The sequence below is a fragment of the Dermochelys coriacea genome, chromosome 1 (genome assembly GCF_009764565.3).
Source record: "Dermochelys coriacea isolate rDerCor1 chromosome 1, rDerCor1.pri.v4, whole genome shotgun sequence".
NCBI lineage: Eukaryota > Metazoa > Chordata > Testudines > Dermochelyidae > Dermochelys > Dermochelys coriacea.
Genome location: NC_050068.2, coordinates 77,905,360 through 77,930,564, shown reverse-complemented (window position 1 = coordinate 77,930,564; position 25,205 = coordinate 77,905,360). Strand labels below are relative to the sequence as shown.

At 39.2% G+C, this 25,205-nt stretch overlaps 1 protein-coding gene across 5 annotated transcripts in view; it reads left to right on the top strand.

The window, feature by feature from the left end:
• Nucleotides 1–20,151, top strand: part of DIS3 (DIS3 homolog, exosome endoribonuclease and 3'-5' exoribonuclease) — a 31,563-nt gene extending 11,412 nt beyond the window's left edge. For all 5 annotated transcript variants that reach the window (XM_038400854.2, XM_038400839.2, XM_043504585.1 and 2 more), the window contains 15 exons: nt 1,862–1,975; nt 2,074–2,211; nt 3,060–3,206; nt 3,945–4,061; nt 6,226–6,327; nt 7,306–7,370; nt 7,463–7,547; nt 8,139–8,266; nt 9,308–9,394; nt 10,614–10,770; nt 12,791–13,005; nt 14,798–14,966; nt 17,575–17,733; nt 18,307–18,429; nt 19,725–20,151. In XM_038400854.2, the coding sequence (XP_038256782.1) occupies nt 1,862–1,975; nt 2,074–2,211; nt 3,060–3,206; nt 3,945–4,061; nt 6,226–6,327; nt 7,306–7,370; nt 7,463–7,547; nt 8,139–8,266; nt 9,308–9,394; nt 10,614–10,770; nt 12,791–13,005; nt 14,798–14,966; nt 17,575–17,733; nt 18,307–18,429; nt 19,725–19,805 (1,887 nt within the window). In that variant the 3' untranslated portion in view covers nt 19,806–20,151. The remainder of the gene's footprint in view (nt 1–1,861; nt 1,976–2,073; nt 2,212–3,059; nt 3,207–3,944; nt 4,062–6,225; nt 6,328–7,305; nt 7,371–7,462; nt 7,548–8,138; nt 8,267–9,307; nt 9,395–10,613; nt 10,771–12,790; nt 13,006–14,797; nt 14,967–17,574; nt 17,734–18,306; nt 18,430–19,724) is intronic.
• Nucleotides 20,152–25,205: the final 5,054 nt, after the last annotated feature.

Below are 25,205 nucleotides of genomic sequence, written 5' to 3'. Positions count from 1 at the left end.
TTCTCCATCCTTTTGTTTTTGATTACAAATAACAATTTGTAACATTTATTTTTTAGTTATTATTATGTATTATTATTATTTCTTATTATTAGTGACCACAAAATGATGCATCCGATGAAGTGAGCTGTAGCTCACGAAAGCTTATGCTCAAATAAATTTGTTAGCCTCTAAAGTGCCACAAGTACTCCTTTTCTTTTTTTCAAATACAGACTAACACGGCTGCTACTCTGAAACCACAAAAACTTGGATGCCTTAATCTTAATTACACAATTTTCCTGCCAACTCCTGCCTTTATTATAGACATATAGATGTACTAAATGTGCACAGATATGTAAAAAAGATGCACTGTATGAGTTTCTAATTAGAAAAATAGCATACTGGGGGTGATCAGTCCCTGCTCATAAATGGTCCTGCTCCTGGAATGTATGGAAGGTCTTACGTGATTACCTTCTGATTCCATGTATGAGCAGTTATTAGACACGGAGCTAGGTCCAGATTACAGCTCTTGCATGAAAAGAGCAAAGGTTAAGTGTGATGACAAACCATTAGCCTTCAGTGGGGTCATGTATATAGGGAACCATTTATAAAACATTCTATGGCACGTATTTGTGATACTCCATTCACAGAAAGAGACAGGAAGATAGTGTTTCTGTGGGGGTGGAGTTCAGATACAGTGGGCACCTTAATTTCCAAATAGTCAAATGCCTGTTACATTAACTTTGAATTTCCTGGCTTTTAAATTGTTGTCTTAAAATAAGCACCCCTCCGCCCCATTCACGTCCCCGAGTAACAAGACACTTTTCTTAAGAGGTTTACAGAACAGCAAAAGTGGAGGAGAGTTGGGGGATTGTGTGGGCAGCAGAACAAGACAACATTCCTCTCACACACACAGATTTGAGGTCATTGGGGATAATCAACTGAACATGAGCTCCCAGTTCGACCAAAAAAGCTCTTGTGGCCAAAAGAGCTAATGTGATGTTGGGATGCGTAAACAGGGTGATCTCAAGTAGGAGCAGAGAGGTTATTTTACATCTGTATTTATCACTGGTGTGATGACTGCTGGAATACTGTGTCTGGTTGTGGTGTCCACAATTCAGGAAGGATGTTTATAAATTAGAGTTCAGAGAAGAGCTATGAGAATGATTTAAAGGATTAGAAAACCTGCCTTATGGTGATACACTGATCTCTTTAAGTCTACTTACCTTAACAAAGAGACGATTAAGGGGTGACTTGATCAGTTATAAGTACATACATGGGGAACAAATATTCAATAATGGGCTCTTTATCTAGCAGAGAAAGGTATACCTGATCCAAATGCTGGAAGATGAAAATAAGGCGTACATTTTTAACAGCAAGAAAATTTAAGCATTGGACGTTTAAGCATTGGAACAGTTTACTAAGGGTCAGGGTGGAGTCTCCATCACTGACCAATTTTTAAATCAAGATTGGATGTTTTTCAAAAAGATCTCTAGGGTTATTTTGGGAGCAGTTCTGGGGCCGGTGTATGCAGGAAGTCAGACTAGATGATCACGTCATCCCTTCTGGCCTTGGAATCTATGGACCCTTTTTGCAAATTTTTTTTCTCCACTGTGGTGTTCTTATGTAATATATCTGTACATTTAGGGTTAAAACCAGTTTAATCTAAATCAAAGCAGCTGATGTCACACCTTGCAGACATTAAAAGTGGTGTAAAGGATATGGGAGGATGGGAGAGTCATGGTCCTATTTATGATGTCATAATATAGTTTGACCATTACAGTGAAGGATAAAATTTGTGTCCTTAAAGCACAAGTTAGATTATTTGCTATATTAGCTATGTTTAAAATAATGAACTCAAATACTGTTTGTGTTTAAATCCTAGCTAAAGTCATCCGTAAGCAAGAACATGTTGAGACCATCAGGAAGAGTAGTAGGTATTATAAAAAGAAATTGGAGACCATTTTGTGGCATGCTTTCCAAATCACAGATAAAAGAGGTAAGCAAATATTCTGTTTGTTGTAAATGTTTAAAAAAAAATTAAAAAAAAGAGGGGGAAGGTGAAAAGTTATTTCTTCTCCTTTTCTCTTTCAACAGGCCAGACGGCATTTGTTTACACCAGCTGATCGCAGAATCCCTCGAATTCGAATAGAAACCAGACAAGCTTCCGCATTAGAGGGACAAAGAATTATTGTTGCTATTGATGGTTGGCCTAGAAATTCCAGATATCCTAATGTAAGTTTTTTTAAAATAAAAATTTCATTATAATATATCTGAGGATAGTCATTTTTAATTAAGCTAGGTGACTTAAAACTTCCTTGTGTTACATGTTTTGAGTACCTTTAGCAATGCTGAGGAAGTTCCCAAAATAATGATATAATTGAATAACATTTGAGGTCACGGCTCTCAAACTTGAGTGTCTAAAGTGGCCCCACTTTTTTTCTTTTTTTTTTCCCCCAGAGGTGCTGAGCATCCATAGCTGCTGCTTACTCTCCGCTCTTGTATTTAGGCTTTGAAAGTCTGGACCTAAAGTTCTGAAATGAAATATTTCTGAACTGATTCTGGTGTTTTTACTTATATAGGCCAGGGAATGCTGTGTTTTCCTTTTTCCTGTATAGTATTGCATACACTGACAGTCTTCAAAAATAATAAGCAGGGCTTGAAGTTAACCTCTGTGAAGCACATTATGAGACTTCGAAATGAAAGAAGAACTTTATATTTCTGACAATCTGGGAAAACAAATCAGTATAAAAAGAGTATTATAATCTGAAATGTGGAGAGAGTATAACTGTGGAGAGAATACCATCTCTCTCAAGAAGGGCATTGGGGCTCCAAAGGGGGAAATAAGGAGTGGGTAAAATCTTGGAACTTAAATATCTTTGGCTAGAACAGTTCTTAGGGAATGTGTGGGCCACAAAAAAACAATGGACCTCCAAGATGAGGAAGTACCTAAGGGGAGAGTGTACTGTATAGTGTATAGTTTAGCTCAGTAACAGCCTAAGGGATTGTAATGTTAAGTATTTGATTGTCAAACAGCCCTGTGTCAAGATGTTGCTTAAATATCTCTCTCTCTCGTTTCTTAGGGTCACTTTGTAAAGAATTTAGGAACTGCTGGAGATAAAGAGACTGAGACAGAAGTTCTGCTTCTTGAACATGATGTTCCCCATCAGGCTTTCTCCCAGGCTGTTCTTAGCTTCTTACCAAAAATGCCATGGAGCATTACAGAAGAGGTAAATTAAAAACACATGTAACAGAGTGGCTGCCACCTGAGCACCCCCTTGTAGCACTCTACCTCTGCTTCCCCTTTTCAGGGCTCTGTACAGTCTTTCTCTCTATTCAGTAATACCCCTCCTTAGGGACAGGTTTTATTGGCATATGGTTCAAAATAAACACGTGCACACAAAAAATCTATCTCCTGCCTGAAGCTGGGCACAGCTCCTCCTCTCTGAGGTACTATCTCAAAATACACATATTCATTTGCAACTTTTTTTTTAAATTGGAAAACTGAGACAGAGAGGTTATATGATTTCTCCTAAACCACAAAATTTTCCATGTACTCCAAGTCAGCATGAGCTGTGCAAAGGATCAGGAGCCAAGAAATACTGTCTATGACACTCGGAAGGACTGAGTGTCAGAACCACTATTTCTTAGCTCCTGATCATTTGCTAACTCCATACTGACTCGGTTCATGAAAAGCTTATGTCTTTTTTTTTTTCTTCTGTTTGCCAGTAAATAGCAAATGCTTTAAACATTTCTTTCATAGTTCTTCTGTCCATCACTGTAGTACCTGTACACTTTGACCTAACTGTATACAAGAGAGAAGCTCTTCTATTACCGAAAGTCGATGTGACTTGTGCTCCTAACTCACTTAGGTGCTTTTTAAAATCTTACCCCAAAGTACATTCCGCTAATGACATTTTGTAGTTTGGTTTCTACAATATGTTTGAAAAACTTGTTTAAAATTTCAGGACATGAAATTTAGAGAAGACTTAAGGTATCTGTGTGTTTGTAGCGTGGATCCTCCAGGCTGTACTGATATTGATGATGCATTACATTGCAGAAAACTGGAAAATGGAAATCTAGAGGTATTTTGTTCCCTTATTTTCTTATCTATGGGTCATTTATTTGTTCTCCCTCCCACCTTTCCTCAAACAACAATGTAATGGCAGGAGGAACTGAAATGGGATTTCTTTAATGTGCAGCGCTAGAAAATGTTTTTGTCTTCACCAATTGCAGTAATGGCCACTGATGTCAGCACATAAAATGAAATATGATTGGGTGGACAAAGAGGATTTTTAAAAAATTTTCTTGAGATTAAGTTTCACTTTCCAAGAAAGTCACAAAAAAGATTTGTTGTTTTTTTTTTTAATTTTGAAGTGGGTGTGCGATATGCAATGTCACTCAGCATTTAGGGAAAATGCTGTGAGAGGGCTTGTCTACACTGGCACTTCACAGCACTGCAACTTTCTCACTCGGGTGTGAAAAAATACCCCCCTGAGCACCGTAAGTTTCAGCGCTGTAAAGTGCCAATGTAGACAGTGCACCAGCGGCTCCCAGCACTAGTAACTATTCCTCTCATGGAGATGCGTGACTACACAGCCATATAAAGTGCTGCTGGGGCAATGCTTTAATGTTGCTAGTGAAGACATGCGTTTAGACTGCTTCAGCGGGTCTCTTAGGCCTGGTCTACACTAGAAAATTAAGTCAGTTTAACTGTCAGTCGGGTGTGAAAAGTCCATTATCTCTGAATGGCATTGTTAAGCTGACCTAAATCCTCATGCACACAGCACTCGGTCGACAGAAAAATTCTTGAGTCTAGCTACCACCTCTCAGGGAGGTGGATTACTTACTCTGACAGGAGAACGCGTCCTGTCAGCGTAGGAAGTGTCTACACTTAAAACGCTATAGTAGTGCAGCTACAACAACGCATCTGTGCCACTGTGGCATTTTAAGTGGAGACAAGTCCTTAAAGTGGTTGCTCAGAAAAGACATTTCTAGGCTATAAAACATATTTAACTATAATCCCCAGTTCTCACTCATAATTTTCCCAATAATCCTGCTCTTGGCTTGAAATCTTCCAAGTATGCTGTCTGCCCAAAGATCTTACATCTGCGGCTTCCTTTTTTTTTTTTTTTTTTGACACATTTGTGTTTGGCTATTCTTTAAGTTTTGCACAGATGGAATAACTAGTTAATGGAAATTTGACATACTTAGCATGGAATTAAGTCTCACTGAGGTCTAGGACTAGATGTGAAAAACGTTGGTTTTCAGTTACTGAAGATATGACCATTTGATATTAGTTGTTTTGCACATGCATTTTAATACTTCCAATGTGTAGTAGTAGGCCCTGATCCTGCATTCAGAATCCCACAGGAGGACTCCTATGAGGTGATTTGTGCCCTTTTTAGTTTCCAGCACTGATCCTTTTGTAGGGTGAGGGTCATAATACAGATGCATGTACATATGTGTATAGCTTTCCATGTTATCTGAGACTGTGCTTATGTCCAGGTAGCACATGTTAACTAGTGAACTCTGGTGTCTATTTAAAAAAAGAAAAAAAAAGTGGAATAGTAATACTAATTAACATTTAATGTTGAGAAACCAAGCTTGTAGTTCAGGAAATTTGAAAAGTTAATTTTTACCACAACGTCGTGCATGCATAGTATTTGCTATTCCCATTTTCCATGTGTTATAGTCAAACCAGTAGCCCAGTCTAGGAGTCTAAGGTATTTTTACAAAGGTTGGGAAGGTGGGGGTTGTTTGGTTTTTTTAAGTTACTCATAAAACACCTTTCTGCACCTCACAACTCATTGTATTGTGTGTTTTATGTATATTAGCTTGTGACAATAATAGCACATAACACCAAAATTGTAGAGCTAGCAAACACAGAGGAAGACCACCTAAATTGCAGTTTGGCTTGGAGAGGGATTAGAGCAGTGGAGGCTGCAAGCAATAAGGAGAGTTACCATCCCAATAAATGTAAAGTCTGTCACCTGGACAATAGATGTGCACCCCTATGTTGCATCTACTGTAAACATCACTTTAAAGTGAAATTAAATTAAGGTTACTTGTTCATGTAATCAATCGCAGTAGTTGCTGCAGGGAAATGGGATTGTGAGGAGAGATGAAAACATAGACAGTCTTTCATATTGTGAATCTCTGCTTAAGATAATTCAAGAACCACTGCTTCAATCCATAAAATGCATACAGTGTGATATGCTGAAAATCATGTTTTTATTTCTTTCAAAGGTTGGTGTACATATTGCAGACGTCAGCCATTTTATTCGACCAGGAAATGCTTTGGACCAAGAGTCAGCAAAAAGAGGGACAACCGTATATCTATGTGAAAAAGTAAATGTTCTTTTCATAGAGCTTTCTTGTTTTGGTGGAATGTTGTTGGTAACATTTTATTTGGAGGAGACGAAGACATATCATTATCTCCAAGCTGAACAAAAGGGAGGCCTTTAGACTGCACTTAATTTGGATAATGTGTTAAAGTAAACATACATTGTATCAGGAGTCAGCCAATAGAGCAGGACTGTAGATCATTCTAAAGGTTCTCTCTAAATCACAATAAGAAATACATCACTTTAGAAGTATGTTGCATATACTGTATATCCCAAGTAGCAGGATTAAGAGCGGTATTCTACATACTTCTGACTCTGGAGTATTAAACTCATTGTAATTTGCAGATCACTGTTAAAGATCAGAGTTATAGTCCCTTCACTTACTGGTCATCAGTCAGCCAGAGTAGAGCTGACACAGTAAGTGGTAGTTACAGTAGAACAATTGGCACAAGTACGGAATCCTAAAGTAAATACAGTGATGTGACATTCATAGGCAACAAGATAGTCAAAGCTATGGAGTCTGCTCAATTAAATATAGTAACATCTGATTGGCTTTTCTCATTGCAGAATCTCTTGTAGCCTAGAAAGGCTCCATCACACAGATGTCTGTGCCCGATTCAGCTCCATTTGTTTTGTCTAACTCACAGCAGTATATTTCTTATGGACCACCATTTCTTTTCAATAATAGCTACTGTAGAAAGAGCCGTTACAAAAACTTACACCTGGTAGATCCCACTCAGAAGCAATAAGCTTCTTCTGAAGTTGTGTATTCCTTTTTCTTATAAATCTGAAAACCTATTTTATATTTTTCATGATGAGATTAATGCCAGCTGGAAGAGCCACTTAATAAAAGCTTAGAACTAATATTTTCTTGCTGTTAAATATTTTATTGTCATATGATTTGGGATTGAAAGAAGTCTCTAACTAATTTAGATAAAACTGTATGTATTGCTAAATAGTTTGTTTATCCCTTGTCTTACAGAGGATTGATATGGTTCCAGAATTACTTAGCTCCAATTTATGCTCCTTGAGATCTAACGTGGACAGGTATTTGTACCTAATCTATATTTAGATCTTGTCCAAGTAGCTCCAGATTTTTTTTCCATGTTTTTAACTTCGGTTGATTCTTTTTTTTTTAGGTTTGCATTTTCATGTATATGGGAAATGAACCACAACGCTGAAATTTTAAAAACCAAATTTACCAAGAGTGTTGTTAATTCCAAGGTTAGTTATGTGTATTAAAATATTATTTTAATGCTTATAAAAACAACCTGGAAAAACTGTACAGGAAACTGAATGTCCTAAGGATCCAGAGACTCAATATATAGGAGTTTTTCCTTCTTTTCATTACTCCTTTTCTTTTTTCTAGACGTTAAGGCAATTAAACAAGAGGTTACATTTCTCTTCCTATACTTTTTGGCCTGATATTTACATTCATTTATGAACATATAATGGGCCTGATTTTCAGATGTGTCCTGCACCCATAACTTCTTGTACAATCAAGGGGAGCTGCAAGTGCTCATCAAATCTGAAAATCGTATGAAAACATATGTCAGACACAAAAAGTACAGTGTAAAAGCCAATTTTTGTACATCTGTATATGTGTTTTCTGTTAGTCTCAGAACACTTGAGGATGATGAGGTAAATTCAGTGTCGAGTGGTAGTCTTAGGGATTATGATTTCCTTGTTTGTACTGGTTTTCAGCATACTTTGACAATGAACTATGGCTTGTATTTCCAACAAAGGGAAGAACATTTTGCTGTTCAATGCTCAGTTGTATGTGGTATTGTCACGTTGTTTGTTTTTCTTTTCAAGGCATCCCTTACATACGCGGAGGCACAGATGAGAATTGATTCCTCAAGCATGAAAGATGATATTACTACTAGTTTGCGTGGACTAAATAAATTAGCAAAAATTCTGAAGAAGAGAAGAATTGATAATGGGTAAATTTGTTCAAATTGGTTTTAATGTCATGGTCTCATCTGTTTAGTTTTAAATTTGTCCAACTATATCATGCCGCTTGGGGTTAGTCTGCACCAGCCAATATAACATTTCGAAGATCAGTGTTAGATTGCCATTAGAAAATAATATAGACTATGTATAAGGTAGTTATTTTAAGTTCTCCAACTATACTTAACCTTTTAATTTTCTTTTGTAAGTTTGCGATAGATATTTGTAATAAGATTTGCATAGCAGGACAATTATATTTTAAACCTAACCACTTTGCAAAACTTACTGTTTATACTTGGTTTTGAGTTAAAGGAGTGCCAGAAAGTTTCTATAGAGCAGGAGGGAAGACCATTTAGAGAATTGAGGTTCTAACTAAAACTGAAACAACCTGAGCTGTAGCAGAACTGCTAGGTATCATTTGAAATACTTTACTATACAAGAAATATATAAAGAAGAGTTTTTGTTTTCAGCTTTCATCTTACAATATTCAGTCATCTCAAGTAGATGCGTATTTAGGAACGTTAACTTTTCTTTATCTCTGAAAGAGGAAGTAGAAAATTATATCTCCTAAAAGTACAAACACAGGATATGTGTATACTTCAAGCTGAGGGTGTAATTCCTAGTTTGAGGAGACCTACTTGTGGTAGCTTGCCACGGTAGAAGGGGTTAGCTTCCCCGAGTTTGTACTAGCATCTCTGATGGGCACACGCTTGGGGCTGCTAACCCCTTCCACTGCTGTAGCTACATCCTATCTTTAGCACACTAGCATGAGTGTGTCTCCTTAAATTGGAAATTACAGCCCTAGATTGAAGTGTAGACATACCCATAGAAGTGCAGTAACATTTTGGTTTGGGAATTCAGGGGCTGATCCTCAGAGATGCCAAGCACCCCTAACTCCTGTTAATAGAAATGATTTACACTTGCTTGACCTATATCACAGTCAAGCAGTATAATTGTTCAGATTACTTAAACTGAGCCTTCCAGTACTTTTTGCTGTAATACATGATTATTTTGTTCTGTTTATTGTCTTTCAGGGCTTTAACACTTTCTTCACCCGAAGTTCGTTTCCATATAGATAGTGAAACTCATGATCCTATTGATTTGCAGACCAAAGAGCTTAAGTATGTGTTATGGGTTTCTGGTGGGAAGAGTTGTTGTTTTGTTTAATGAATAGTGCATTTGTAGAGTCCACTTACATTTGGTCAGTTAATCCTAGATAGATGCATGATTTCTATGAATTTCCTAATAAGTCTATGAAGTATGTAAATCAGGGAAGGTCCATAGTAATATTTCAAATTGAGATATTACTTTTTATCAGCGTAGACCAAAATGTTCAAATCCTGAGTGCCTAACGTTAGTGTTAATGACAGGCTCAACATGCCCTCTCAATCTCCTGTGGGGCTACCTAACAGTTAATGAACATAGATAAGAGCTCAGTTCACCAGCTGAAAGGCAGAGGCAATACCAGCTGAAAGGCAGCGAGCAGGGGAATGAGAGGGTAGAGTCCAGCTTCCATCCTGCTTGCTGCACATACAGGAAGCAAATGGAGAATCCCTTCCCCAGAAGCCTGGAGCACATGGGGATGAGGCAGAGGGATCCTTACCAACTCCCTCCTGGGGATGAGGACAAACACTGCCTGTTGGAAACACTGGACCTGAAGTTTGGAGGCCAAGGGAGGACAGCATCGGGTGGGGCACACTGGGAGACAGAGATCTGGGTAGACACACAGCATTTATATACATGCACAACGATCCCGAGATACTTTATGTTAATATAGGACATAGTGCTACCGAGGGACTTTCAAGAAGAGAGGAACTAAGCTTATCTGTGTAGCCAGCTCCTTTAAGCCCAGCCCAACTTTTAAGTCAAAATTTTTTTGACTCCATTAGATCCTCTCAACTTTATCTGGCATATGTGCACATATGTGCAAATGAGTTCTTTTATATAGAGTGTGCTTTAATATTAGAACAATTATACTAGACTATTTAAGAAAATGTAAAGTGGCTCATCCCGTGATTTTCCTTCTGAATAAGTGCTGAATAAACTAGTGCCATGTGATCTGATTTACAGACTTTTTATTGTGATTTTGTCCCCATTTTTCCCCTCCAGATAAATTGTAAGATTGATTTAGTGTAACTTTTTGCTTCTGTCTCTATCTCCTTTTTGGACCCATGTAAATATATAGGTTTGTCTTTACATATTTTAAAATGTTGTCTACTTATGTTTGTATAAATGTTCTAAATTGCTAGTTTACTAGCAGACAAGACTTCTTTATTGAGTGCTTAAGCAAATCAAAAATTGAATATTTTTCTAACGGTGCAAAATGTTTCCTGTTGACAGAGAAACTAATTCCATGGTTGAAGAGTTTATGTTGCTTGCCAATATCTCCGTAGCAAAAAAAATTCATGAGGAATTCTCAGAATATGCCTTGCTCCGGAAACACCCGGCTCCTCCTCCATCAAATTATGATATCCTTGTGAAGGCAGCAAAGTCCAAGGCAAGTTTTAACATTTTAGAATAAAGTAATTCTAAATAAAGGGCTATTCTTTGCTGTTCTGCTGTGTAGACCTTTCTCTCCACTTAAATTCCATTTCTACCCATTATTTTGTGTATTGTGTTCCATTTTGTTTTTAAATCCAACTTGGCCTTACACCATTTAGTCTATGCTTTGAGAAACTCCACCAACCCATTTGTCAAATACCTGTTTTTGAATGAAGGAAGCAATACAACCTTAAATCTTTTATATCTTGTGGAAGGCTGTTTTTCCCCTCTCCAGTTTTAAGAGCTTTCTTTTTAAGGTAATTGTGTTGGCTTCTATATCATTTATGCTGGTTAATGTATTTTGCATTTACTTAAAGGGAGGATCACTGACCTGTAGTTAATAGGTTCTGAAAACAAATATTGCTGTTGGAATCTAGAAATAAGCATAGTATTTCAGACATGACCAATCAGTGGTTTAACATAAACTAAGGTGGAAATAAATGCCAAGACAACTAACCTTAAAGTTACATATTTTTGTATAACACTTAGATCAGAGGGATGAGTTTAAGATAGGCAAAATAACTTTTTAGTTAATTCCATTCATTAAAGGGAAGTTGAACTTCAATCTTTTTCTGTCTGTCTATCTTAGGAACATCTTTGTGCCCCTTTTGAGTTGAACTTCTTAAAATTATTACTTTCTAGAGGCCGTGCACAATTTCTTTCAGCTTTGCTTTCTTTTCCGCTATTATTCTCGTGCATGGAGCAGAGTGTTATGATGAAAGTTCTGCCCCTGACTTGGCTTCTTGGATAAGTCGCTCCTTAGCTGTAACATTGAGATGATGATTTGTGTGTCTCTAATCTGAAAAGTGACTGTCAAAATATCATTTTTCCCAATGGATTTGGTCCCTGTGTGTATTGAGAGTCCTGTTTATCTAGTATAATAGCTACAATTTTAAACTACTGTTGCCTGGTAAAACCAGTAGTGCAATGGAAAAATGAACTGGAATTTATAAGGACTTGTATCATCAACGCTCATGTTTACAAAGATCCAGTTACAGCATCACTACTGAGGACATAATTTGACCTGGAGAATCTTTTAGTGGTGATGATGTTCCAGAAGGAAAGAGCCCCCCCTTTGATTGGGGTAGCTGGTTGAATTTGTAGGGTTGGCACTTGAAGAAACTTTAACTTTAAAACTGAGCAGACTTATTTTTCTCCTGTTCTTTTCTTTTCTTTTTTTTCGGCATCTCACCTTCAATTCATTGCTCAATGAAGAAATGAAAACTCAAAGTGCAGCCCAAAGAACTCATACAATTATTAATTTTAACAAAGTCATTTCCTTCACCCTCCCTCTGCTACCCTGCTAATTAGATCTGACATTTTGCTGAATTTTTAGAATGTTAGCTTTTAGCTCTTTGCTGCTGGCCCATCAAAGTCCATGTGCAGAACTATACTGTTCTTTAAGGTACTGACATTCTATCAGATTGTCAGCACTTCTAAGGTGATTTATCAGATATGACAGAAGTTCTTAAACTCGGGGAAGGGGTGGGGGGAATGTGTTCTGGGTGTGTGAGAGAAGCTTTAGGAAAAAAGAAAACTTACTGCACAGATTCAGCGGTGGGTAGCCAGAGAGTGGCAGCTGCTGGTTGGGCACCCAGCTCTGAAGGCAGCGCTGCCGCCTGCAGCAGGGGAGAAGTAGGGATGGCAATACTATACTGTGTCATCCTTCGGAGCTGGGCGCCCGGCCAGCAGCCGCAACTCTCTGCTCTGCCTTCAGAGCTGGGTGGCCAGAGAGCAGCGGCTGCTGGTCGCTGCTTGGGGACTGGGAGGGGCGGGGGGGGGGCGTAAAATACTACAGACACAAGGAAAGGGGGCATGATCAAATAACTTTTGAGAACCACTGAGATGCAGTATGTGGGGCAGCACGTATCTGATAAGTTTGGAAGTGCTGAGATGGTGCAGTTAATTTCCTGCATATGGCTTTGAAAATTTTTAAGGATTTGACAATAATATAACTCTGGCCTTTTTTCTTACAGAATTTGGAAATTAAGACTGATTCAGCAAAGGCTCTAGCTGACACTTTAGACAAAGCTGAATCTCCTGATTTCCCATATCTAAATACGCTGTTGCGAATCTTGGCCACTCGCTGCATGATGCAAGCTGTCTATTTTTGCTCTGGAATGGATAATGATTTTCATCACTATGGCTTAGCATCACCTATTTATACACATTTTACTTCACCCATCAGAAGGTAATTTACTTTATGGAACTTTCAAAGGAAAGAAGAGAGTGATGAATGCATTAAAACTACTTTACATACTGCATCTTGCCTTGTAATTAACAAAATTTCATGATAGTTCTTTTGATTTATATTTGAAAAGGATGACTTGTGCAGTGCTCCTGTCATCTTGGTCTGACTCCTGTGTTCCTAGGTTTGCTGTAACTCTTTCCCATGACATCAGGCTCAGTATTCTGATTTCAGTCATACATTTCATAAAATAGGTCTGTTTCTGTATTTTAAGTGGAAAGCAGTACATCCTTAATGTATAATTCTGTTGCATAAAAGCACATTTTTGGGATCCATTTAGGATGAGACACTCCAAACAGAACCTACAGCAGAATCTGGCAAATCGTTACCGTGTAGGAGCTCTGCTGCAGAATTTGAGTGTAAAATAATATTTTAGGGGGGGAATTAATTTACATATATAAAATGTAGCCTTAATTTAACATTAACTTAGTAAATGACATTTCATCTGTATGTTTCACAGGGAAGAAAATATCTTTGGGGGGAGGGATAGCTTAGTGGTTTTAGCATTGGCCAGCTAAACCCAGGGTTATGAGTTCAATCCTTGAGGGGGCCATTTAGGGATATGGGGAAAAATTGGGGATTGATCCTGCTTTGAGCAGGGGGTTGGACTAGATGACCTCCTGAGGTCCCTTCCAACCCTGATATTCTATGAAGTAATTTACTATTGACTTGAGTGAGAATGCGATGTGGAAACCAAGTGTACATGTAAAGGGTAATTTCAATGTATATGTTTTAAAATAGGGCTTATTTTTACGTTTTCCCTGATATACTGGTTTCAGAATAGCAGCCGTGTTAGTCTGCATTCGCAAAAAGAAAAGGTGTACTTGTGGCACCTTAGAGACTAACAAATTTATTAGAGCATAAGCTTTCATGAGCTACAGCACACTTCATCGGATGCATTTGGTGGAAAAAAAAAAAAAACCTGATATACTGGTAGATCTAAGTTTTATGGAAACTACCTGTGCTTATCTTTACTCCTTAGATGTATCTTTAAGGCAAATGTATTGTATATGGATCATTGAAATTCTGTGGAATACATATGTATAACTGTTGGTAAATTGTAGAACTGTTAACAGTCCAAGGATAATATGTCAGTAGACAAACTGGATATCTTTTTTGAGTTAAGCAAAAGTTATTGTCCTGCCATAGTTTCATATGTAATCAAGTTCAGTTATGCTCTGAAAATTGTTAAAAATTGCATGGGCATTCCACGCTGAATCATTCATTCGATATTTAAATTTGCTCAATTGACAAGGGAAAAAACTATGGCTCAACTGCCAGTGTGCAAACTCCCCCTTGAATTTGAAAGTCTAACTGTGTTTCTTCTGGTTTACGCATCATTAATGATAAAAAGTCTGCAGGTGGAACATAGTAAGGAATTCTGTTGATGTTGTAGAAATCAGAAAGTAATTCAGTTCACTCTTGCATCACTGTGCTGGCTCTGTGGCAGATTTTTTTTTTGTCACTAAAATAAGCAAATATAATCTTGAATTCACACAGGGAACAGTTCTTTTCAGTAAAATGTCTTTTTTTTATAGAGTTGCTTATTGACTTTCACCGCGTGCTACCATAATACCAGTTAAATAAAGTCCCTTGTCTGGGATAAGCTTTTTTAAAAAAAATTGAATAATTTCATTCATAAAAATAAAATGATATTCAGAAACTTCCAAAAAATGAGTACATTCCGATATGTTGGCTCAGCCTTCTGTTAGTAATTTTTATCTCATCCGTGCAGGTATGCTGATATAATAGTACATCGACTATTGGCAGTGGCTATACAGGCAGACAGTACTTACCCAGAACTTACAGATAAACATAAACTAGCAGATCTGTGTAAAAATCTCAACTACCGACATAAAATGGCTCAGTACGCACAAAGAGCATCAGTTGCATTCCATACCCAGGTAAGTAGTTCTGAGATGAGGTCATGCTTTTCAAACTGTAGGAAAGAGTGAACTTTTGTAATAAGAGCTACATCGGTGTAGGTAATATTCTGGTATACTGTGCAGTGCAATAACATATAAGTCAAGTCTGAAGCATGTAAGGAATGGTTAAAGTTTTCAGCATTAGAGTGCTGCTTCTAAAGAACATATTAATTTTAGCTAGGATAATAGATAAGGTATCTACAGGACTCCCTTGTACTACTTTTGTTTTTAAAAAAAGACCATATATACTACAAACAAAAATGTGTTTTTTTTTTAAAAAGCTTATAAATAATACATTTTAAATTTAAAATACCTTGACATTGAGCCCAGGATTATCTGAACCCCACTACAGCAGCTAAATAGCAAAAAGTTGTGAACTATAGCCAGATAGAATATCAGGGTTGGAAGGGACCTCAGGAGGTCATCTAGTCCAACCCTGTGCTCAAAGCAGGACCAATCCCCAACTAAATCATCCCAGACAGGGCTTTGTCAAGCCTGACCTTAAAAACTTCTAAGGAAGGAGATTCTACCACCTCCCTAGGTAATGCAGTCCAGTTTTTCACCATCCTCCTAGTGAAAAACTTTTTTCTAATATCCAACCTAAACCTCCCACACTGCAAACTTGAGATACCATTACTCCTTGTTCTGTCATCTGCTACCACTGAGAACAGTCTAGATCCATCCTCTTTGGAACCCCTTTCAGGTAGATGAAAGTAGCTATCAAATCCCCCCTCATTCTTCTCTTCCGCAAATTAAACAATCCCAATTCCCTCAGCGTCTCCTCATAAATCGTGTGTTCCAGTCCTCTAATCATTTTTGTTGCCCTCTGCTGGACGTTTTCCAATTTTTCCACATCCTTCTTGTAGTGTAGGGCCCAAAACTGGACACAGTACTCCAGATGAGGCCTCAATGTCGAATAGAGGGGAACGATCACATCCCTTGATCTGCTGGCAATACCCCTACTTATACATCCCAAAATGCCATTGGCCTTCCTGGTAACAAGGGCACACTGTTGACTCATATCCAGCTTCTCGTCTACTGTAACCTCTAGGTCCTTTTCTGCAGAACTACTGCCTAGCCATTCGGCCTCTAGTCTGTAGCAGTGCATGGGATTCTTCCATCCTAAGTGCAGGACTCTGCACTTGTCCTTGTTGAACCTCATCAGATTACTTTTGGCCCAATCCTCTAATTTGTCTAGGGCCCTCTGTATCCTATCCCTACCCTCCAGCGTATCTACCTCTCCTCCCAGTTTTGTGGCATCTGCAAACTAGCTGAGGGTGCAATTCATACCATCCTTCAGATCATTAATGAAGATATTGAACAAAATTGGCCCCAGAACCGACCCTGGGGGCACTCCATTTGATACCGGCTGCCAACTAGACATGGAGCCATTGATCACTACCCTTTGAGCCAACTTTCTATCCACCTTATAGTCCATTCATCCAGCCCATACTTCTTTAACTTGCTGGCAAGAATACTGTGGGAGACCATGTCAAAAGCTTTGCTGAAGCCAAGGAACAACACGTCCACTCCTTTCCCCTCATCCACAGAGCCAGTTATCTCATCATAGAAGGCAATTAGATAAGTCAGGCATGACTTGCCCTTGGTGAATCCATGCTGAGTGTTCCTGATCACTTTCCTCTCCTTCAGAAGTGCTTCAGAATTGATTCCTTGAGGACCTGCTCCGTAATTTTTCCAGGGACTGAGGTGACGTTGACTGGGCTGTAGTTCCAGTATCCTCCTCCTTCCCTTTTTTTAAAGATGGGCACTACGTTAGCCTTTTTCCAGTTGTCCGGGACCTCCCCTGATCGCCATGAGTTTTCAAAGATAATGGCCAATGGCTCTGCAATCACATCCGCCAACTCCTTTAGCACTCTCGGATGCAACGCATCCGGCCCTATGGACTTGTACTCGTCCAGCTTTTCTAAATAGTCCCAAACCACTTCTTTCTTCACAGAGGGCTGGTCACCACCTCCCCATGCTGTGCTGCCCAGTGCAGCAGTCTGAGAGCTGACCTTGTTCGTGAAGACAGAGACAAAAAAAGCATTAAGTACATTAGCTTTTTCCACATCCTCTCTCACTAGGTTGCCTCCCTCATTCAGTGAGGGCCTCACACTTTCCTTGGCTTTCTTCTTGTTGCTAACTTACCTGAAGAAACCCTTCTTGTTACTCTTAACATTTCTTGCTAGCTGCAACTCCAGGTGTGATTTGGCCTTCCTGATTTCACTCCTGCATACCCGAGCAATATTTTTATACCCTTCCCTGGTCATTTGTCCAATCTTCCACTTCTTGTAAGCTTCTTCTTTGTGCTTAAGATCAGCAAGGATTTCACTGTTAAGCCAAGCTGGTCGCGTGCCATATTCTTTCTACACATTGGGATGGTTTGTCCCTGTAACCTCAATAAGGGTTCTTTAAAATACAGATACTTTAATACACTAATTACAATGTCTGAATGAATAGTATGAACAGGCTTTACTTGTGATTTGTTTGATAATTGTCTTCATAACAAACCATAATATCAGTTTTTAGCAAATCTTTTCGTTGCCTAAACATTTGTTTTTATCCTCATGATTCATCTCTCTTACAGTTATTCTTCAAAAACAAAGGAGTAGTGAATGAGGAGGCGTATATCTTATTTGTAAGAAAGAATGCAGTTGTGGTTCTAATTCCCAAATATGGTTTAGAAGGAACAGTCTTCTTTGAAGAAAAAGACAAACCAAAGCCAAATCTCAATTACAATGATGAGGTACAATATTTAAGGGGATTTTATTCTTATTTTGGCTTTTCATTTGATAATGGGGCACAATGATTAAAATCAGTATTCTAGTGGTTAGATGCAGGGAATGGCATAATATATTGTATCCTTGAGGTTATAAACTAATCTATAGTAACAGCAATTCATCTTCATGCTCCTTGTTTGAAAGTTTTTAAATACAGAAGGTTCTGAGGGAGAACAGCATTCATTCATTCTTAATGAAATCCAGCTACAGCATAATACAGCATCATTTTTGATTTTATACAGTATATTATTTTTATTATATAAAAATAATTTAGTTGATACTTTGGACAGTCAGTGTTCTCTCAATTGGCATTTTTAGGCTTGTCAAGAAATATTAAAACTACAGGGAAACTCGTTGATGCGTGTAATTTGTATGAGCATTAGGAGTTGTGAATGGTGCCTGTTATAAACTGGGAAAATACATAGCTGGTAGCAAAAATAATAGATACAAGATGTTGGGAATGAATTGTAAGCCTCAAGTATTCAGATATAAAGTTCCATGTTGGGGGAAAAAAACTTAAAAATATTGACACGTTCCAGGTACCCTCGCTTACAGTAGAGAAAACAACATTTTGTACGTTTGACAAGGTTAAAGTGAACATCATGTTAGATGCTTCCAACATCCAACACCAGAAAATTCGTATGGCGCTGGTAGAACCCAAGGTAAGGTACAGGCTTTACAGTGCAAAGCAATATATCATTCAGTTGTCTTAAAACTATTGTATAGTAAACTTCATATTTAACTTTTAAAAAAAACATTATTTCTATTTATTAGGAGATTGCAGTAACACAAATCGCATCTGCTTTTAACAAAAACATCTGACTTCAGTGACAGTGTTTTTTAAAAAAAAAAATCAAAGTGGCTTCTACATGCTGTGGGAGCCATATATTTTTAAAATGTAGATATTTAAGAAGATGGGGTTCCTAAAGTAAATTTCACTTCCACAAAGCATGTTTTCCCACCAGTGGAAATTCCACTTGTGGATCAGAAGTAATGTATGATTTGAAATTCAAAGCTCCAGCTCGCAGACCATAAACTTGTAATTGACTCTCTAAAAGAGATGCAGTTAACATGCCTGTTGACATTAGTTTGAGGGTCTTTTTCCAGGTAGAGAAATATTACTACGTAAATACAATGTTAATTTAAAATTCTATGGGCAAAAGGATAAGTTTACCTCATGCAACTATTGGTTTACTAAGAATCATAAACTTGATATAAAAATGGCTGTTCCTTTTCACAGCAACTTCTGTATATGCCCAGCTATCTTTGCCTAGAATAAATTTTGTAAGTATTGCACAACTATAAGCTAGTACTAGCAGATAGCATCAAGACTATGGATCTTGGCCTCTTCCCCTCTGCATCAAAGACACCTATATTATACCTCTTTGTATCTCAGGTTAGCTGACAAATTTTACATGATGACAGGAAACCACCAGTAAGGGATTGTGTATTTGCATTCAGCTATTTACAATTTTTAGAAATTTAAGTAATAAATAGTAGACAAATGTGAATTAAAAACAATATAGTAAATGTTAATTGGAGTCTTTTTTCGTTCCTGAGTATATAATCATTTATGTTTTTGATTTTAGGAAAATGTTGAATCTGTTTCTAAAATATTAATTAGCCTGATCTTTGAACTCTGCCAAGACAAGACTTTATAATTATTTTTAGTCCTAGTCTTTGTCCTTGCTCTTAATAATTTCCACCTCACTTTGCATTGTGATTGCTATAGCAACATCATGACATTTTATATGGTGGCTTAAACTTATCTTGATACCTACTGTCAGAGATACTTATTTCACTGAAATGTCAGGTGTGGTCTACATACATACCTGCATGTAACTTTTGTTGTTTGTTTTAGAGTCATCTCCTCTCCCATTATTATTTTTGACAAGAAAGCAAAAACTAAATGTTTCCTTTAACCTTTTTTCGATATTTTTTTCTCCCTTTTTGATAGATACTGGGAAGTGATGTTCCAAATCAGACTACAGAGCTGAGCACTAACAGTGAACCAAAGAAGAAGAAGCTGAAAAAATAGCTGCATTCAAGCACCTAATAAATAAATCAAGTTTACCTATTTTGTATTTTGAGTTTGAAGAGGGAAATTTGTAAATTCTGAGATTTCATACAAACTTTTAAATCTACTTGTAAAATTTTTTTTAATAATTTTAAAACTGTTTGCATTTTTATTTCATCTCTTGCGCACCCAAGTGTTTGTAATAGTTTTTAAAACTAATATTTCGATGTTTTCATCTTGCAGGTAAAAATAAATACTCATGTAAAATGAAGGAACATTCCCAGCAGCAGTTCATTATTGTACCAGAAGTTGGAAATCAAAGGACAGAAACTTGTAGCGATTTGATAAAGTAAATTATTGTACTGTACAGAAATTTTAGTTTGTTTTCTTAATCACCTGGTCCTCTGAATATTATTTCTAATATTTCTGATCACATTGGTAGGGTATTGGTACAGCTCCATTCAGGAGGAGTCTGTAGAAGTACAAGATCTAAATTTATGCTATTACAGTTACACCAATGCAACAACGTTGCACTTCAAATTGAAATGCTTTTACTGTCCAGTAACAGGAGAGGATTGAAAGATTCTTTAAACAAAGTTTAGTGGTATTTTTGGAAAATCCTTACTTTCCAGATCAGGATTTCCCCTATTAGTATGGCCAAAAAGGTTGAGAAAAATAACTAAAATTGGTGAGTTGCTAGGACCCAGCAATAGCCCAGGTACAAGGGAGGAGGAAATATTCTCTTCTGTCTCCTCCTGCCGTGTATTAACACTAATCCATGTCCCCTTCCTCCCCTACTTCCGAGCACAAAGGGCTAAAAGGGAAGTTAGTGTTGCAACGCTAACTGCTAGCCTGTCGCCCAGTGGAATCCTCAGTCCCAAGTTAGACACTCAGGCTTCCCATGCATTGTATGGAAAGAGTTAGTTGCCTCAGAAAGGGGTTCACAGAAGCCATCAAGATGAGCAGGGAGCCACCTAAGCTAGTCAGTAAGAAGTGCTGAGGCAGAAGGTAGGGTCTCAGACCCATTCTTCAAAGGTAGTTATACAGCTTACTCTGTGCTGCGGCAAGGTACCTCCCTCTAGAATTCTCAACCATGAACCTTCTTTGGACTGCTAGGCTTAAGCTAGCTGAAGAGAGGAGTTGGCCTAATCCTGACCCCTCAAAGATAACTAGGTGCCTATTTCTCATCAGGATTCACAGTGGTGAATCCTCTCCTGGAGTTAGGCACTTAAGTCACAGCAGTGGTGTCTCCTGAACCCCCACCCCATTATAGCTAATAGCCCATTTAGAGTCTGTCCTCTGCCTGTGTTAGAGCAAGGACTTGAATCTTCCATATCCAAGGCAGTACGCTAACCAGGGGTCCATAAAGTCACAATAACCCCAATGTGTGTTTAGTTATTTATACAGGGAGGCATCTGTAATTGTTAGGTCATCCCTACACTTGAACTAAGCCCTTGGTACTTTGCACTGTTGCTTGTTGAAAGAGGCACAAACTGATGGATTGACCCCAACTTGGATCCTCTACTAACGGAAAGCCACGGGATAGAAGAGTTAGGTACCTCTCCCCTAGAGCCACTGACTCCTTGCAGAATGGTTGAAATCCAGGACTTTCTTGTTTGTGGCAATCTAGAGTATTGCTGTTTGTTGTCATAACTCTTGATCCATAGCAGCAAACTAGCCAACCCACTTTATGGCTCACAGTTTAAGAATATTTGTTCCACTATGTACTAAATTATAGGTCTCCCCACCACCTCCAATATCAATTAGACATACCTGTGATGGCAAGAGTGCTGAAAGAAACTAACTTTAAAAAAAAAAGTTTCCACAGTAACTGGTGTTTGAAGACTTCTGAATGGATAAGTCAAGATTCCCCATTGTTTTCAATAGTGGAGGTGGCATATGCCACCATAGGTACTTTTTTGTCCCCTATTCCTCCCCCTTTGTGTGTGTGTAGTATTTTTTCCTACCCTAGCAACTCTGTAAGGGGATATACAACTTTTTTCAAACTAAATCTTTCTTTAGATTAACTTTTAATATCACCACAAATTTAGTCTTTCTGCTGCCTACCAATCACACAAGTCTCTGATATATGGGAAACTCCTTGCATCTTCAATTCAGTGTTGCAGCACAGCTGGTGCTACCCACCCTCTTCTCCAGCTTAGTGCCCAAATTGCTGCCACAGTAGCAGCTAGTAGTGATGGAGTTGCTTTATTCCCAACTATTTCCTGTAGCAGCTTTACTTTTAATTTGTTTTTCATGATGCAGCAAGCAATTTATAATCTTTCTTCCTCTCCCTCCAGGTAAGTGGAAACATGGTGATCTCAGCCATCCAGCCCCATCCTTGCAGTACTTCCCTTCTAGGAATCATTTGCCCTCGCTTACATAACATCAAAGTGCTTCCACAAATAACAGGGTACTTCAAAGCAGTAGTGTGTACATAAGGCAACAGTTAGGCTTCAGAGGGTAAAATAATGCTGTGTGTGCACAGGCAACCATTGTGCAAACCCATAGGTTTGAGTGTCAGACTCTTGCCCCAAGAAGCTGCAACTCCTATGTAGAAAAGCCCAATCAGGATCGTCTAAGCCAGATAAGAGCCATCCAGCTAGCTCAGTGGTAAATCCCACAAAAGATCCATGTCCAAAGGAAAAACTCAAAGTACCCACAGTCCCTCTCAGCTACTGAAGTGTGTCCTCAAAACCTTGAGGGAAAGAACCAGGATTTGTACACAGTCCTCCTTGTTCCCACAACCAGAAGAACCCAGAGTGAGACATAAGTGGAAGGCACAAGGTTCAGCAAAAAGGGCCAAGAAATCACAGCTGCACAAGCCAACTGATTCCAGCTCTGAGCAGGCAAGGTGGAAAAACAGTCTTCCTCCCCCTCCCCCAGAAAAATGATACTATGTGCCCAAAAATGGCATTTATCCTATAGATCCCCTCAGAGAACTCATTAGTTAAGAAGCCTAAGGGCAAATCCTTACATAAGACAGCAATTTTATTGCACCCCTCCAGTGATGATGCAATCCTGACCAGGGAAAGCATAGAAGCAGGAAAGCACTTAATACTCTCAGTCAGCATTTCTCAAACTGGGGTCTGTGGACCCCCAAGGATACAGCAGGGGGTCTGTGAGCCCCATTGATCAACTCCTCCCCCTCCCTCCCAGTGCCTCCTACATGCTAAACAGGAGATTTTAGGTGCTAAAAGTCAGGCAGTGCAGCGGGGCTAAGGCAGGCTTCCTCTCTGCCCTGGCTCCGCACGGCTCCCAGAAGTGGCCAGCACATCCCTGCAGTCCCAACTCCACAGCTCCCATTGGCCGGGAACTGTGGCCAATGGGAGCTGCAGGGGTGGTGCCTGTAGACAGTGGCAGCGTGTGGGCACCCCCTCAACTCCCTGTCTAGGAGCCACTGCCAGAGGCAGAGGTTGGTCACTTTTGGGAGCCACCTGAGGTAAGTGTTGCCCAGGCAGAGCCTGCACCCTTCACCCCAATCCCCTGCCCAGTCCAGAGCCTGCACCCCAACCCTCTGCCCCAGCCTGGTGAAAGTGAGTGGGGGTGGGGGAGAGTGAGCAACAGAGGATGGGGAGATGGAGTGAGCAGGGGCATGGCCTCAGAGAACGGGCAGGGGAAGGGCTGAACAGGGGAGCTTGGGCGGTCCCCAAATTTTTTTTAAATCAGAAGGGGGCCTTGGGTTGCTAAAGATTGAGAACTGCTGCTCTAGGATGCAAGAGCCCAAAAATGCCATCACAGAAATACAAAAAGGTGGATGCTATGGTAGTATCATTAGCAAAAGGATACAATAATCCCATTGGAAAGGATATTTTTGTGAAGGAAAATCCAACTGGCAGAAAAACAGAGCAGCCCTGGGCCCTAGCTGCTTTGCAAGAGCTACAACTCTGATGGCTAAACCATATAAAGGCCTGGATGGCAAGAGCCAGTCTGAGTGCAAGTCTATCCTTAAGAAAACAACACTAGCAACACCTTTCACCACAGATGCCACAAAGGATGCAAAGAAATTCTCAGCCAGGGCCATGAATGCAGTAGCCAGGTACCACACCTGGTTACACGCCTGTACTGGGAATGCCCACTCCAAAACAAATCCTGAACTCATCCAAATTCCCAATCTCCTGGTTGGAGAAAAATTGGATAAGATAGGGGCAGACATATCTAAACTGAGGCAATCCCTCCCATCTCTCTACACAGTGCCCAGTGAAAGGACTACAAACCCAACAAGAGGTTGTCTATTGTCATCACAGAAGTACCTAGGGAAAGACAGTATGTATATCAGAGGAAAACCCTGGGGGCAGGGAGCAAAACCTGATTTGGCAACAATACTTTTAAGAGCTCACTATGACAACAAAAGACTGCCTCCAGCCCAATTTTAATCTAGGAGGCACAATTTTCCATTTCTCAGAAGAATGGGATCGCTCGAGCATGTACAAGTAGGAAACAGTTTTGGTTACTCCTTCAAACTAAGGGCTTGACCCCATCCCTGCTTCATTCAATCACTGATACCAAGAACCCTATCAAACACTAGCCCCTGCTGAATGAGATCTTTTACATTCCAGACATAGAACTAATATAATCGGTACCCTCAGAAGAAAGGTTTTAGGACCATAATGGCCTTCATATCCAAAAGCACACTGTGGCAGAGGACTTCAAATTGATGAACACATGGATGAAGTTGAGATGCCCTATGGAGACCCTAGTCTTGACAGTAACATACTGGTACCAAGCGGATTTCCTTGCCTCAGCAGACCTAGCAGATGCTTATCTACATATCCCCATATGTCCATGTCACAGTCATTTGAGTTGTATATGGCACAGCTCACTATAGGTACAAAACACTGCCATTTGGCCTTCCATCAGCCTCCAGTGTTTACTAAGATGCTCTTTCAGTGCCACAGCTCTTACACTGAGGTTGCTTCAAGCAGATAGGTTTGTGAAACAGCAGGGAAAGCTCGATCCCTTCCACAAAGATAGCTTGCCTGATAGTGGATATAGACACATCTGTGGCCAAAATCTATTCCTTACTGAACAGATTTTAAAAAAATCCAGAACCATGCTCACATTCATGCTCACAAGGAACCAAAGACAATCTACAGTCTGCAGTTAAGACTTCCAGTTTCATGGGCAAGATTCCACATCAGGTGTTTCCAGAAGTTTCTGTTGAAGGTATGGAACCATTCATCAGAATGCATGCTACACTGGGCACTGGTTCCAAACCAGGGACAGAATCCCCCAAATGGTGGATAGTCCCAGTGAACATCCACAGGCATCTTCCTGATCCACGGACTTTCAGGTACTTGCAATTGATGCCCACCTAAAATGTTCTATTCTAAATAGGCTTATATACCACACAGACTGTAGAATGTGTGCTTTCCAAAAGTGCCTAGCATCAGCCTAACACCTGTCATGTGTTTGTTCTCT